The sequence below is a fragment of the Protomyctophum parallelum genome, assembly GCF_964188405.1.
Source record: "Protomyctophum parallelum genome assembly, chromosome: 11".
Taxonomy (NCBI): Eukaryota; Metazoa; Chordata; class Actinopteri; order Myctophiformes; family Myctophidae; genus Protomyctophum; species Protomyctophum parallelum.
The window spans coordinates 41,281,577-41,298,444 of record NC_139707.1 but is presented as its reverse complement, the minus strand read 5'-3'; the positions used below and the strand labels follow the sequence as shown (position 1 = coordinate 41,298,444).

Here is a 16,868-nt window from a genome sequence, read left to right as displayed (position 1 = left end):
TTGATCTGGACGCCGAGTAGTTACGTACCGCAAAGGGTAGTGACTTCATGCATAATTCTACATATCAATGAATAGACCCAGCTTTGTACAATAGTGAAATGCATTTAAACATAGAGTAAACTCTTAAATATATTGTTACGCAAAAATAGCTCTTCTTTGAGTTTTTGGTCATCGGAATATTTGGAATTAATTATAAATACACCCATGCTATTCCAACAATGGAACATTCCCGGGGTCATGGGCGTGACGCAAAGATTACAGTCAGAAGACCATGACTGGCACTAATCATTCATTCATTACCGGTACACTTTGTACAATGTACAAAATTATTCCCCGAATACCTGTCTCTGTATTGTTCTTGTATGGTTTATTTTTTCCTTTTCATTTAATGTAATGGACAGATTTTCCATAATTATGTGCGAAAACTGTTATGTTGCATTGACGCAGAGCATCCACAAGATGGAGCTGTTGTACTTTTCTTTTGGGCCAGTGGGTACTGTGCTTGGCACTTTGTTAGTTTATTGTTTTTCTTTGTTGTTCTTGTGTTGTTATGTTGTATCATTGTTGTTTAATGTATCATATGTATGTATGTAATCTCGGCATCAATGTAAATGAGGTTCTCCCTCAATGATCTCTCCGAGATTTTAGGGTTGAAATTGAATCATTTAGGGTTGAATGACTGAATTGTTTCTGTTGACTCTGAGTTCTGTGGAACTCATCAATAAACCATATCAAATAAAGATACAATTCAAAATAAAAACCGAAAGAAGATAGAAAACGATATTTAAATATGATTTTATTTTTTCCCACAAAGTAAAAAATAAAAAATATAAAACAAATAATGAGTCTTGTTTTGAAATCCACATACCGGAAGTACGACTAGTATTTATGCTAACGTGACGCTGATAGGGACAGACTGCTGCTTCACTTCTCAACTTCAGCGAAGATGCCTGGGCTGGACACATCATATGGTGGGTTTTGACTTGCGTTGGAAAATTGGTTTCAGGTGACCCTACTACGAATAAAAACTTTTCTAATCCGTATGCATCATAGATGCATTCAGTTAGTAGTAGTGCAAAATTGGGGGTTTCTAAACAAAGCTACCGTAATTTAGCTATATGTTAGCTTGGGGTGAGATGACCAACACTCACTCACTCACTGTAGTGACTGTACTGTGACATGATGGAGTGACTGTGAGTGATACATTAACAGAGCTGTTACATCTGATGGTTATAACGGCGTCTTGTTTCCTCTTTTTGTAGATGTACACAAAATTGTGGAAAACATTGGAAGGCTTTCTGCAGATGTCTTGGCTGAAACAGTGAGAATTCTCTCTCTCTCTCTCTCTATACTGTAACTTTATAGATAGCAGCTACCACCTATGTTACAACATGTTAGAAGTAGACTATGAGTTATTGATTTATGCTTTAGATTTTATGTTGCTTTTTGCTACCCTTTTGTGGTATCATGATGCATACTAGTAGCAAAGGTATGATGCTCATGTGACACTGCTTCACAAATCACTGCAAAACACTGTCCAGTTGGTTCTGGTGAAAACTACAGTATTGTCTACATGTATAAAGCTTCAAACTCATCAGATTAATGTTCACCATAATTGCCATTGGCTGTGTATCCATGGCAAGTAGCAACACATTCAGTATTATTTAGCATGATATAAAATCTTGCTGGGCACTACAGTACAGTGCAACAGGTAGCTATGCAGTGTGGAATTAGCATTACATGGTGGATTGTTGTCTTCAGAGATGTTCATTCTAATAACTAATCTTTTAATCTACAGTGTCAACAGATTCTAACTTATCTTCAAGGGCACACTAGGGGTGTAGATTCAACAGAAATCTCTGATGTGAGTAAAAATGTCTAACATTTCTTTGCTCTAAGAAAATGATCTTCACGTAACATAACACATCTTTCATAACTTATTTTCATGTTCTGGACAGAGGTTTCAGAGAGCTGGAGTTAGCCTCGACCAGGACACTATACAAAATATTACCAGATATCTCTTATTATCGTTCAGGTAATTTCCCTCTTGTATTTGTCCCATCAGTCGCATCAGTAGGTGTGCTTTTTTATCAGTCTCACAGGTTAATCACACACAATTGTTTGCATGAAGATAATCTAAACATTTTGTTTGCTATGTATTAGGTCGGCTGGGAAAAGTAACCTTTCTGGGGATGAACTAGTTTTGAGGCTGGAAGACGGTTGCACGAAGTGGCCCAGAGCCTCTCTGCAAGTGATGCACAGGCTGTGGAGTGAACAGGGGCCGCTAGTCCATGCACAACAAGATGCCCAAGCCATTCTCAGCATTGGCCAGGTATGACATTAATTTATTTTGATAAATTAATTCAATTGGCTGTATTTGCTGATAAACACGATACAGATATTGCAAATATTGTTCAACTACTGACATAAGAATGGCAAATGACTGGTGTTTTTTGCTGTTTCTATCTAGTTGGTGGACATGCAGTGGAAACTTGGCATGGCAGTGAGTTCTGACACCTGTCGGTCTCTCAACTCTCCTTATGTGTCTCTACTGCTGAAGATCGCACATCCGTCTGGACACATCTGTCAGAGATCTTTTGAGATGACCATTCCCCAGTTTCAGGTACGTATCTATGTGCCCTATCAATCCAGTGCTTGCTTGCTTACACTTTAATAAAGCATCTGCACCATTGATTAGAATTGCAATATGACTTGATTGCCTTAATCGGTTTGATAAACATGCCTGACTTGGATTTTTTTTCTTTACATCCACTGCAGAACTTTCACAAGCAGTTCAAGGAGATGGCTGCTGTTTTGGAGACTGTGTGATGATTGCAATTGCAGATTTCATAACTAATGAACCCATGGCACATGTTTGACATACAGTAAGATGCTGTATTTTTGCGGTGACTAAAGCATTGCTCAAATACAACTATACATATGAGTATAATGTGTCCCATTGCAAAATATAGTGGAATGCTCTATGGTTAATTAACAATCTCCTCATGTTACTGTAATACTTGTTCTGTTCTATGTTGCAGAGGAGCGATTTGTTTCAACCACTGTCTGTTGTTGATAAGGTTTACATTGATTATGATGACGTGGTTTGCATTGATCAGTACTTAAATTTGCTTTTAGCATGGTGTACTTTTCCGTTGTAAAGGAAGGAAAATGCAATTAGACAATACTGTTGAGTGCTTCTATTTTGTACATGTGAGAACAATAGACTGCTTTTGTTTATCGATTTGCAATTTCCAGCTATACACTGCATACTGCTATTATTACTCCACAGACAGACTTAAATAATATAAGAATGTACTGTTTCTCTAGTTTGGATATCTTATAAGAAATCTATTGTTTACAAAAACTCAGTTTGCTTTTGTTTTGGCTCGTTTAACCCCTTTCCTACAACATTATTAGAAAACAATATAAGTTAAAGGCTGTGGAATGTCATTCAAAAACTGCCCTCCTCCCCCTTGTCAGGTGTAAAGGAGCAACTTGGACACTCAAGCATGAAGGAAGCATGAGTTAAGTCCGTTGCTCTCCCCAGGTTGGCGGAGGGTGTGTAGAGCCCAGGATCACATTAGATGATTGACACAGGGGTGAAAAATGGGTTACAAAATCGTGGGATAAAAAAAACAAAAAAAAACTGCCCTCCTTTATGGAGAAGTTACTTATAGTCACTGTTCCCACTTTAGATGACTGTTACAGATACACTACGCCATAAGTTTGTGACTGTGTGCAGTCCGATAACATGTCATATGATCTGCACCCTTTGTTTTTATTTGTTCTTACACTTATGCGTTTATACACCTTAGCTGTCTTGACCGTCACTGTAAATAGTACTACGATTCGAATGAATTTTATTCAACACTAGTATTTGTCAAGAGTTTTTTTCTCTGACCTCAACCCCTACAAAAGTGTGCCCCTTAATTGACTCCCTTGTATAAGGCACTCAGAGATGGGCAGTATTTGAAATACATGTATTTTAAATACGTATTTGAAATACTTTTTTGTATTTTGTAATTTGTATTTCGCTGGGATGGAAGAAATGAGATGTATTTTGTATTTAGATAATTTTTTTGACCCAGTATTTGTATTTTGTATCAAAATACATTTTCAATGTATTTTGCCCAATAGGCACTTCTTACGATTACCTTCAGATCTGTTGCTATAGTGGCACAGTAGGCGTTTAGCATTTTGCAGGGTTCAGATAGTGCTTTGATGATGGCGTTACATCGACTGAGGCTATTTTTAGGGTAGACTGCTTGCATGGCACTTATAGTTTCTAGTTCAAAAACGTACTTGACTGAAGCCTGAATTTTATGCCATACACATACAGCATAGGAGATGAGTGGACAAATGTTATGTATTGGAGTAACTGATGATGTCATTGCACTCTTGCATGGATGGATCATGGAGGTAACAGCTAAAGGGTTAGGATAAACAACAGTATATTAGGGAAAAGTTATTTGTAAATATCATGACGATTACAATTTATCCTGTATGAATATCTGAATATATCAGTCACACATGTGCATTGTGCACAACACAAGCTAACTAGCCACTTTTCGTGCACATGCAGCGGGTGGGCGGGTTCGTAACGCGCGCGGCCACTCCTCCAAGACGTTGTGGATGAAGTGGGATCACAGAGGGGAGAGTGAGAGACTGTACACAGAGTGACAGACTGCAGCAACGCGATAAACATCAATGATGTCTTCTGCATCTGCAGTCTACAGGCACAGACACAATGCAAGGGAGTCCACAGCGGGATGTTAAACTAGAAGAACTGTTCACTCCGTCCAGTTCTACGCCCATTCAGAAGAGAGAAACGCTTTCAAGAAGTCACATTTTTTGTTTACATTGGAGCCCGGAGGCTGCCAACGCCACGTTCTAGCAGGCAAGCGTTCGCTTTGAGTGTGAAACTTGGGCTTTGTTTCACGCACATTGCTCGTTGCTCGTTCCAAGAACTAATCCAGAGCAGAAAGAGAGAGAGAGAGAGTTGTAATTAAGATGACCATATAAGTACATATGTCACCCTTGAAAATAATAATACAAAATCCTGGGTTTTGGTGTGCTGGGTGGACTGCGCAGTTCCTGTTGATGAGCACATGTTCGCCTTTGTTGTTTTAACTTTCACCTGGGACATGGTTTGGACGTGATTGCTGTTGTCACACAGGCACAACGTGGAGCTTTGGATTAGGTCACCTATTCGGGCGTGCATTTACGAGAATGAAATGATAGCCTGGCGTCATTTTTTAACATAGCCTTCAAGTTCTCTCAGTGAGAAGAGCTCAGCAGACCGTTTGACATTTCTGTCACCTAACCTTCGGGCGATCATGGAGTGTCAGCAGGATGAAATGGTAAACAGAAGATTCAATCTGTGGTACATCGGCTGGTCCTCGTTGGACCGACGGACTACCTTGCCCATGCTGCCGTGGCTGGTGGCAGAGATCCGCAGGAAAAGTGAGAAGAACGACTCTGGTCCCATCCAGGCCAGAGAAGTGCAGCTGGTGCTCACTCCACCGGTCATCCGATGCGTCCCTTGTAATAACGCCAACTCGTCAGTCTTCATATTCGAGCATAAAGTGCAGTTCATTTTCCGATTCATCCACAACAGCAATGACCTTACATATTTTGCCTACCTTATCCGGGACCAACCTGACAATCCTGAGTCCAATATGTCCTGTCATGTCTTCAAGTCCGATGACCCCAACCAGGTAGGATATTTCCCCAGGATAAAAGTCTACATTTCCAACTCGCAACAATAGGCCTACACACACACACACACACACACACACTGTAATGCTTTATTATCAGTGTGAAGTGCATATAATTATGGCACCATATAAGAGTCATTATGTCATATGTTGCATATAGATATGTCATACTTATCTATCTACACATATGCACAGATATTAACCTAAATATGACACATATGATTATGAACATAATAAGTTTCATGTCCTTTCTGTGTGGGTTAATTAGTTCCAAAAGTGATGTCAATGTCATGCAAAGCCAGGACTTCTTATTATACCTAAATTTCAAATAGGCCAATGCACTGAGTAGATTTAATACTGAGTGGACACAACATGTCCATGACCCATGTTTTGGGTATTAACAGTATTTAGGCCACCCATTTGTGTGGATAATGTATAGTGGGCATCCTGGATTTATTGAAAAGTTAATCTACCCCAATGTTCCTCTTGTAGGGAATCCCTGGCACTAGCTCTGGTCCATAGCTCTAATGCCGTTGCAACGGCATTAAAGCTATGGACCAGAGCTACCCTGGCACCACACTCACAATATTGAATCAGCAACTTTCTCTGCACTTAAGTTCTCAGTGCATAATAATTGAGTAACAAACATCTGTTACACATTTGAAATTCAAGAAGGTGGGAGTAGATAACGTGCAGTCTGAGTATTCTCAGAAGAAAGCATTCTCAGAAGAAATGCTTGAAACATAACAAGACTACTGTACTGAAGCAGCTGTGTGACTGTGTGACTGACTGACTGTGTGTGTGTGTGTGTGTGTGTGTGTGTGTGTGTGTGTGTGTGTGTGTGTGTGTGTGTGTGTGTGTGTGTGTGTGTGTGTGTGTGTGTGTGTGTGTGTGACAGAGAGAGAGAGAGAATGAACACATGGTTAAACATGTATGGGGCAAGGCCACTATGGATGTTTATGTTATTCTATTTTAAATTCATGAATCACATGACGAGGATCAGTCAAACTGTCATGCTTTTATACAAACATAGTAATAGCCACATATTTGAAGGATATTAAATACCATGCCAGTATTACCTTTCCTGTGGTAGGTGCAAGACCAGAGGCCACCATTTGTCTACTGCTGAAAGCTGAGAGGAGTAGGCCGGGCAACATGTTTGAGACATATTAATGTTTAAAGCAATTGAACGTGTAACACAAAGTCACCTCAGTCTGTGCGTTGGTACCGGTTGTTACGCAAGAAAAACTGGTCTGGTAGCTCAGTTGCTACTGTAGCAACACGTGCAGGATGGAACACAAGGAATGCGCCTTCACCCAATGAGAACCTTACTCCACGGTCACTGCCACATAGCAGAACATTACACAGCAAAATCCAGTTAAAATCAAGTCATATTTTGCTCAAGTTCTTTTTTTTCTTCTTTTTTTAATTTACACCACAGTATTACTTTATTATTTTGTAGGCAGAGGAGAGCTGAGGGACATGCTTGTATGCTATTATTAGCTTTCTGTACTAACTTTCGGTTATAGAGTGTATAAAGCTTGAAGGCATATTTCTTCCTTCAGTCGATAAGATATGAAAGGGTACGTCTGGTTGGCTGTCAGAGGACGTCTTGCTGAAGAAAGGGGCTCACTTGACAGAAGGAATGATTCATGGAACGCTATTATATTATGTAAGCAATTGGACACAATAAAGTCCAATGTGAACAACTGCTGACAGACAATACACTATGCATGAAAGTGGCATGCCTTGTGGTGTGTTTCCTTTGGAGGCACGGGAGGAAGCAAAGTGTGTTAAACTTCATGCTATCGGCGGGCACAAATCTGGTTTGTTCACTTTGTTGAACTTTTGAAATCAGTGCATTACAGCCCTAACACATGTTTCATCATCTTGAAATGGACCTTTTTCAATTTGTTTTTTGTAACCACTTGCACATTTAAGACCAAATTCATTCACTCTAATAGTGCAACAGTATCCGTCTTACTGTATGACTGCTTATCTATTTAGGCAAGGCTGCATTGTCATAACAGTGAACCTGAACCCTTTGACTCACTGCATTCATGCCAGTATTAATTCTGTGATGGACAGATCAAGGCTGTCTGCAGTCTAAACTGTTGCCACTGGCTTTTCCCCTGTGCTCTGACTTGGAACAGAATCACTGTTGAATATCTTCCGTCCCCAAGAGCTCTGAGTCAGTGACTGCCTGCTGTGTTCCAAAAATTCATTGCATGCTGTGGTCCAAAACCTGCGCTGACGTACGAGACGAGACGTACGTGACCAAGTGACATTTAGCAGATTGTCAAATAGCCAAGTGAGGGCAACAATAAAGAGCGTGACTACCTGCTGAAGATGACAGTATAGAATGCTTGTGACAGTGGCAGAGTGCTTTGAAGGCTGAAATGAGAATTAGCCAAATGTCCCTATGTCTATGCCATGGCCTACAGTTTGAAAGAGTAACCACTGTCCATTCTGTTGGATTGTTGTCCATTGAAAAACCCAAATGGGTTACCGTTTAATTTAGGAGAAGGTAAACCATCCGCACACAAAAGTTATTTTATTAATTGCGCATTTCAATCTTATAGAAATCATGATTTATGTCTGAAGACATAATAGGCCTAAGGTCGAAACGGTGTGCCATTAATAAAATCAGTTTTTCTGAGCTTTAAACCAGTGTGGAGATGTTTTACCTTCTCCTTGATTCTTGTGGCATACATACAGGTACAGGATGCGCACACAATCTCCTCTGGAAACCTTACCATTAGTGATGCACCGAATATTCGTCCGCGGAAAATATTCGGCATTTTCGGCCTATTCGGTTTGGGCCCGAATTAGCCGAATAATATCACCGAATAGTCAAAACACAAGGTTACCTACGTAACCTAATGTTTTTGTTGTGATGACGTGATCATCAAAATGTTGCTACAAGCACGGCTCGACTCGCACACATGCCTGGATAGATACTAGCAAAACACGTTTGATCATCAACCTACATGTAGTACACGGCTGGCTCACCGCTAACATGTCACAGTCAAACATCAGAGATTTTGTTACAATGTTTCAGCAGTCAGTCTGGAATTAACGTATGCAATTAATGCATTCAAAAGTGCTGAATTAATGTTTTATGGACCCATAATAGTGATTATTATTTAAGTTAAGTTTTGCCATAATCAGGTACCGTTAAGGTACGGCCATGACAGCAATGGTAGGCCTACAAAAACTGTAAAAAATACAAAATAAAGGAAAAAATATATATAACAATTAATCATATTCGGCTATTCGGTTTTTGGCCAACTGTTTCCTATATTTGGTATTCGGTTTTGGCCAAGAAATTCCCTTTCGGTGCCGCCTCCCCACTTACCATTTAATTTTCCAATCCAATCTCAGTGTGGTCAATATTTTGATATTGTGAACCTGAAGAAACCTCTTCTGCCAATATACGAAATAGAGGGTATGCGCATGCATAAAGTGAGTGGCAAATTCAGTGGCAAAGTGAGTTTAATGAAATCAGATAGGACTTTTCTGTTTGGATGTATGGGCGGTCAAGGCCATGAAGTATAGTGTTTCTTTGTTACTCAGTAGGTGATGATGATACCATACCCTCTATTGAGAGAGTCAAGCTTGACACACGGCATGATGTATTGAGGTAGTATACCACATGGAGCCACTCCATTAACAAATAATCAGAGGCTGATCTTGTGGACTTTGTAACCCGAGTACTGCTGTCACAGCTGAGTGTATATCAGAGTATTTATTCTTTCTTTTATAGTTTTCGTCAACTCTACAGCGCTGGATTTCCCGAAATGCAAACCAATTCGTCCGTGACAAGTCCATACAAATTATATTTAAAAAAATCTATTTTCTGTATTAGAATATAGTGAAAATGTTCACCTATAATGACATGCACTATAGACGCCAAATTTGAACAAAATCTGTAGGCTACAGTAGTATGAATAACAATCAAAAAAGGTATGTAGAGAGCTTTCTGTCTCATATGAGCTTTTGACCCTCATCAGGGTGAGATGTGTACGGGAGCCTGTGTCTTATTGTTTTCCGTTGACTCGGGACAAGATGTTTGTCAGCGTGACCCCTCTTATCTGTTGTGTCCACTCAGGCAGGTGGAAAAGCACTGAGTGGGCGTTGTAACTGTTTTGAGAGGTGCAGCTGGAAGCACGCTATCACAACAGGTGCGTTTACAGTCCTCTCTTCTTCCACAGGCGAGTGAGTCAGACAAAGCAAAGTTTATCAAAGTGAATTATTTTGACTTGTCAGCTATATAATCATGATTTATTTCGGTGTTGCAGCTATTTCACAAAACATGTCTTTAACCTCAATTCATTATCCAGCATTTAATATGTTTTCTGTGAACATAATCTTCCCTTTGTGGCTATATGCAAAAGACAAATTTTTGATCCAGCAAGAAGTCACCGTACTCACTATACTGCAAATGACGGGGATTACTTATTTTACATTAGAAGCCAACATGCCTCTTTGTTTAGGGTGGCTAGCTAGTAGCTACAGTAGTTACTAGTTCATATAGCACACATTGGGGGATAAATCCTATCTTTCTTTACGTTTAAACAATGGACACAAAAAGTAAACAAGATCTTTCTTGTGCTTAGTGTAAGGTGATTAAGTTGACTTAAGCAAAGCCAGTCATGCTTATGAATTCAAGGAATCTCTGTGCAGTATGTATGTAGTGTATACACTAACTTTGCCTTGAGGTTTTAACTCTGGATAAATTAACTTCAATGGCAACAGGCGTTGATTTTGTTGCATTCGTTTCAGTAGCACTAGTACTGTACACAGTAGGTGCTTAATTATTGGGAATTTTGGATGGCCCTTTGGTCTCGATCTACACTTATTCTCTGTTCATCTGCCTTTATTTCCAACCTCATATTATACTGAAACAATAAGCTATGGATGTTGGAAAAAGTCTCATTTGGTTTAATTTCAGGTTCTGTAGAGTAATTGTGTGGTTTTGAGTTTCCCTGTGGTGTGGTATGATGGTGTTGATAGAAGGAACTAAGGATGTAAAGAGAGATAAACTACTTAGTTACTAAAGGCATTCCTTGTGCTTATTTTCTCTTAAAGCTCAAAGGGAGAGAATAGTCTGTGTGCAGGTTGGAGCTAACGGCAACCAGGGGAACATTTACAGTGAGAGGATGCATTTTTTAACACGTTTTTAACATCTCTGTTCCATTGCACCATTTTGCCTCAGTTTCTGCCCTTGCCTCCACTCACTGGCCTTGAATTCGGTTTACTGCAAATAATTAATCAGATCAAATGCTGCACCGGTGGGCATCATCTTACTTTATGAATAATACACCTGGGTTGTTAAATGTTAAACTGACACGTTTATGTTTATATCAATCAACGGCCAAGTGGTGCAAGCCATAACACAGTGCTTTGTTGCCCTGACTGTGATTTCAAAAGCAGGGTCTTTGCATTCACTTGATGGCATATTACATCAAAAGCTGCTTTTGGAAGAAGAACTTGCACTTTATTTCACAAGCTCAAAGTAACCAAATAAGTTAGTTATTTGTGTAATTAGGTTACATTTTGCAGATTTATTATGTATTCGGTTATTTCGTCAGAGGAGCACACAGTGGGAGTCACACAGACAATCCTGAAGCCACCATATTTTGTGCATATTTTGTTGGACTATTATTATTGTCATATAAAGCCCGATTTAGACAGTCATGCAACGTGTCACTCACAACGACAATGTTCTTTCAAAATGACAAATCAACACTTTCCTCAGTTGACTATACCGGTACATTATACTTACACACCATACTTTGTCACTGAAGCATAAATCAGGCTTACGGGAAACCCAAAATGTAGCCTAGCTTGTTTTCTATTGCCAGTGGTAATTCTTAATAACATGTTTTGGTGTGAGTCTTGTCTTACAGCCTGTGCCAAGCTGTGTGATCTCCAGATATTGACTGGAAATTTTCAAGTATGCCTGGGAAATAAGCCAGTTGACAGAATGCAAACGTAACCACACCCTTACTTTTACTTAGACAAGTCAGATCTTTGTGTCAGCAAAGAGATGGTTTAGTATACATACATGATGTACTCCCTTTTTCTCTGTATCTTAAAGGACTCCTCTGTCTCTCTCTCGAGCCCTGCACGCTCTTGCTCTGAAGGCAGGCACTTTAAGTGTTTGACCTTAAAATGGTCCAAGTAGCCACAGCAACAACATGGAGTTGGTCAGGCAAAAATATTTGATCTCCCTGTCTCGTTTTGGATGAATTGGCTTCTTGTGTGGGGGTTGAATTTTCTTTTTCCCACACAAAACTCTCATTCACCTTTTACTGGAGATTTCTGTTTCCCTAGTACCTTTTCCTATATTAATTCCTGCATTCGGTATTGCTATGCTCATAACCATCTAGAGTAGGAAGGATTGAGGCATTTTGATCTTTGCCAGACCAAAAAGGGAGGCAGTTTTCACCCCTATTCGTGTGCGTGGCTGTGTGTGTGTGTGTGTGTGTGTGTGTGTGTGTGTGTGTGTGTGTGTGTGTGTGTGTGTGTGTGTGTGTCGGTGTCGGTGTCCACCTGTAAAGCCGTGGAAAACATTTCTTGCACAACACTGGACCAATTGGTGTCAAATATCACATGTACACTCACTCACCAGGTCAAGGAAGAACCTCTGCCCCAAATATTTAACATAAGTCTTATGGTGGCACCAGGCACGTGCAGAGAGTGTTAGATGAGGCAGGGGATGAAATCCCAAAAGAGGGCACGTTTGCAAAAAAAATAGCAAAAATAGCAGATCTACAAGCTCACAACGCGTCGCAGCGCGACGCGTTGAGAGCTTGTAGATCAGCTACTTTCACAACCCTGCTACTTTCGCAACCCTGCACTCTTTATCTACTGGAGATGCGGTGTACGGCATGGATTTGAAAAACGAATTAGTTCAGGAGACTTCAGGGAAAAAAACTATTCTCCTGAATGCTGCCTTCCGGTATGGCATGGAAAGGAGAGGAGGGCATTTGCATTTCTTTCACCATAGTAAATGCTGCATTCGTGGTCTGCAGAGGGCAGTTGTTTTACAGACGGGTAAAAGGGCAGGGGCTGAAGCCCCCTCTGAGCTCTATGTGTGCACGTCCCTCGGGTGGCACTAGAACAGCCCACGTTTTGGCCTATACTCATAGGTCCAAAACTAAATTCCCACCCGGATTCCTTGGATCACGACAGAAATCACCATAAGACCATAAGGCCATTCTCGCCTATCCTTTTCTTCAAAACACCCATTTTAACTTCTACAGATTTTGCCCAAAACTGATCGGTACACGTCATCTCTGGGGATTTGTGATCAACATGTATCATTCAGATTTTTCATATTACGTTCTTATTGGCTAAAAAAAATGCCAAAGATCTTGAAACGATCTACGCCAAATTTGAATGAACATAGAGGGGCCTCTAAACAACGGCAAGTTAAAAGCAACTTCACTTGCACCCAACAAAATGCTACAAATGTCATTGTTGAATATAATATCATGTTGAATAAAATATGCAGAAACATGCACATTTTATTTTCATCATATTAGGTACAAATAGTCTGGTGAGTCATGTGACAATGACCATCAAACAGGGTTTTGATACTCCATACTGTTTGCCTGTAATTACCTTCAAAGATTTGTGGGCGGGCCTAATTCTTACAAAAAGAAGAAGGGTCCTCTATGGAGCACGCGTCCAAAAGCACTTTCACTTCTGCCCATAGTGGGCATGCACAAATGCATACATTGCAAATGTATGTTGTAGAAATGGTACCTGCCCAGCTTCCTCGTGCCTTGATGGACTGACACAGCCCTGATTAGGGAACCGAGCCTGGTGGAGATCTGCAGAGTGCAGCTTTGTAGTTGTTACATAATTTCTCTTCCTCTAAAACCAAAGCATATTTGCGCAACAAACAGGCCACCTGTGCTTATCAGATACCGTGATAGATTTGTGTGCCGAATGCGGAGCAGCTGTTTGTTTTAGACTCATTGGTGCTAAAACAAGAACTTCAGTTGACCTTGGCTCAGATCACTCTTGCTTTTTAAGGGGCTCTGTCATCAATAAGTGTCCCCCTCCTCTTCCACTGTGCCTGCTAAATTAAGAGCGTGTTGATTTTCTCATTTCATATACAGGAATATTTATTTAAGGGGCATGCCGGCAGCCGACCGGATACTCATACTGCATCGACCGCATAATCATAACGTCCCCCGGTTCACTTCCGGCTGTAGACCTGTGTTACATGTCTTTCCCCCTCTGTCCCCACTAGAGAAGTGGATTCACACATTCTGCTGTATTGCTAAAGAATGGCCCAGAGAAGTCTTGTATTCTCTTGCCTTGACTTGTGCAGTTTACCTTCCTTCCTTCCTTGACTTGAGTCACAGAGAGTGTCCTTGTGCTCTCTGGCATGGATGCAACTGTCTGCATTTTCAGTCTGTGTAACAGCGAAGCAGAGGCAGAGTGACTGACCTTCAGTTCTCTTGTTTCTTCCAGCCTATAGGTCTGTTTTGTCTTCAGTCAGTAATGAGCCTGGGCGTTCCTTGGCCTCTCTCCCAGTTCTGACGACATTATGCTGCTTGGCCTGTCCTTTGTTGACTAGTCCTTTGTCACAGTGAAAATGTGTGCTATTGCCTTTAACTATTTGAAAAAAACTGTACGCTCGCAAAACCTTTCCGTTTACAACGACATACCCGGCAGCTAGACCACGTCTCAACTGCAAATCAAGACTTTATTGTCACATCATGCACTTAACAGGCATACAGTAGTCTGTGAAATTCCTTGTTGTACAAGCTCAACTTTGCACTTATAATATGAGGTTTTCATAGTAATCTGCGACCTACAGTCGCTATAACCTGACCACAATTCCTGTTTGCTTTCATTTGTCTTTTAAAGTTCTACCTCAATTATCATTTTAATCTCACCCTCATGTACTTCCCCTGTCTCTCTAGGTTCCAGAGGTGATCACTACTCTTCGCCAGGCATCTAAATCGGCTCTGACAGTAACAGGAGATGCAAAACACAAGCAGGAGACAGATGAGGCCTTCTACAACTCCCAGAAGTTTGAGGTGCTCTACTGCGGCAAGGTAGAACCCAATAAGCTCATCTTACGTTTAAAGTAGAATCCTGAGTGTTAATTTAACTGTAAGGGTCTTATCTTCCATCTAAGACGGCGCTAAACCGTTTATAGCGCCACATTTTTAGCACCAACCATATACCAAATCACTGTGTGCTGATTTTGCGTGTGGGTGTGTGTTGGTCTTAAAATGAGGTGTGGCTATGTGCCGTGGATTCAAATTTCCCACACATTAATTGCAATGAACCTTTAGCTAAGCCCCACCCTCTCCCACTTAGACACTCCCACTTGGACACTTTCCAGCCGGGCTCATTCATTCCAATGTAAATATCATGGATTTTACACATTAAATACTGGTTCATTTTTGGAAACAGACCTTCAAAATCTCTTTAAAATCCGTCAACAAGGCCTGCCATAATTTATGCACTGGAAACATATGTGCGTAGCATTTATTTTTTAAAACAATGTTTCATCATATAGGAAAACTATTGTTGGAGAGGCTTGTCTAACCCATGTTATGCTTAGCTGTGATTGGACCATAGCAGTTTGGGGAGGGGCTTAGCTATAGGTCAATTGAGGTGGCATTATAAGCACGTGATTCTTCATTTATCCTATGAAAAGTTGCAGCGGCTATGCCTGTTAGATGAGCCGTGATGGAAATTAATGCAGCGTATACAGTACGTATGCCTCATTTACAGTAGTTGTGTGTCAACCAAAATATCTGATGTACAAGGCAGCTCACAACTTGTCGCAGCAGGTTTTATCTATCTATAAATGCACCACGTCACAGTGTGTAAGGCTTTAATGCATGTAAGTCGAGAACCGTTCGCCCCCACCGACTTCAAATTCGACACACGTGTTCCACACCCCCACAGGGAGTGCAGTGCCCGGTGTCGAGTCGGTCGGACACACACGGTTATCCAGAACCGCCACAAAAGGCCTCTGCCCGGGCTCTGGACAGAGCCTGTTCTGACATCACAACACTCCATATTTGGGCATGCCTGACACAGAACTCCATTATGTACGTGTGTACGTCTGTAATCCACATAACTCGAGAACTTCTCCTAACTGATTTCAAATTCGTCACACGTTCCACACCCCAACAGCGGGTGCAGTGCCCAGTGACGAGTCGGTCGGACCCACGGTTGTCCAGAACTGCCACTGGCCTGTTCTGACATCCATATTAGGGCATTCCTGACACAGAACTCCATACTGTATATAGGAATAAAGGGACACAGAGAGACAGATACAGAAATCTACATATATGGGCATTAAAGGGAGGCAGACTGTTGGGTGGGCACAACGGATATTGCATAGCCGGGTGGGGCATGGATCTCCAACTTTGACTTGGTGCTCTATACAGCCCGGGCACCAGTCTAGCTAACGTAATGTCTAAAACACCTATGACTAATTCAGGACCGTTAGCACCGGGCACAGACACATAGCGGACACATTTGGCGTCCCTTAAATAGCACCATTGCTCCCGGAACACGCTGGCAAGACCATGCGCCGTGGCGCAAAGGTTCGTTTTTAAAATAGGGCCCTTAGAATGTACAAGTTTACTCTTTCAGGTCCATTTGGGCACTCAGAGTTAAACTAACACACTAACACATGTTACAGTGTACTATTTACCTTTCCTGCTGATAAGTGAACTGAATCAATTTATTTTTGGTGTGATATAAATCTAACCCCAGGTGACGGTTGGACACAAAAAGGCTCCAGCCACCCTCATCGACGACTGCATCGATAAGTTCCGCCAGCACGAGTTGGAGCGCAAGCGCCTGCGCTTGCTCAACGGCCAACGGAGCTCCGTCGAAAGCGAACCGGTGGAGTTCATCATGGGGGGAGACGGAGACCCCCTGTCGTCTGTCCTGAACGAGAGTCTGGAGAGTTCCGACAGCCTCGACAGAGTGGACGACATGTTGAACGGTGGAGGTATGACTATGAATGAACCCCTTGTTGCATAGGTTTTAAAGCCAGCTTGCACTGCGCAAAAAGCATGGAATACGGATGTGTATATATTACAGGAAACTTTCCAACAAACTCCGGTAAACTCCCAACCTGTACCATCAACA

The 16,868-nt window shown here is 41.3% G+C and overlaps 2 protein-coding genes across 2 annotated transcripts in view; both read left to right on the top strand.

The window, feature by feature from the left end:
• The first annotated feature begins 908 nt into the window (after positions 1-908).
• On the top strand, positions 909-3,840 carry commd6 (COMM domain containing 6). Its single transcript, XM_083777042.1, has 7 exons — positions 909-971; positions 1,263-1,321; positions 1,799-1,864; positions 1,959-2,035; positions 2,164-2,332; positions 2,471-2,623; positions 2,779-3,840. The coding sequence occupies exons 1-7, from the start codon at positions 947-949 to the stop codon at positions 2,827-2,829; spliced, it is 600 nt and encodes a 199-aa protein (XP_083633168.1). The 5' UTR covers positions 909-946; the 3' UTR covers positions 2,830-3,840.
• An 819-nt stretch (positions 3,841-4,659) lies between these two features.
• tbc1d4 (TBC1 domain family, member 4) overlaps positions 4,660-16,868 on the top strand; it is a 49,234-nt gene continuing 37,025 nt past the window's right edge. The window contains exons 1-3 of the mRNA XM_083777159.1: positions 4,660-5,720; positions 14,669-14,803; positions 16,488-16,728. Of these exons, the coding sequence (XP_083633285.1) occupies positions 5,340-5,720; positions 14,669-14,803; positions 16,488-16,728 (757 nt within the window). The 5' untranslated portion in view covers positions 4,660-5,339. The remainder of the gene's footprint in view (positions 5,721-14,668; positions 14,804-16,487; positions 16,729-16,868) is intronic.

Coding starts and splice junctions, on each gene's coding strand:
- commd6 (XM_083777042.1), top strand. CDS start 947: ATGCCTGGGCTGGACACATCATATG. Junction 1,322..1,798: donor CAGATGTCTTGGCTGAAACA/GTGAGAATTCTC, acceptor TTTAATCTACAG/TGTCAACAGATTCTAACTTA. Junction 2,624..2,778: donor TGACCATTCCCCAGTTTCAG/GTACGTATCTAT, acceptor CATCCACTGCAG/AACTTTCACAAGCAGTTCAA.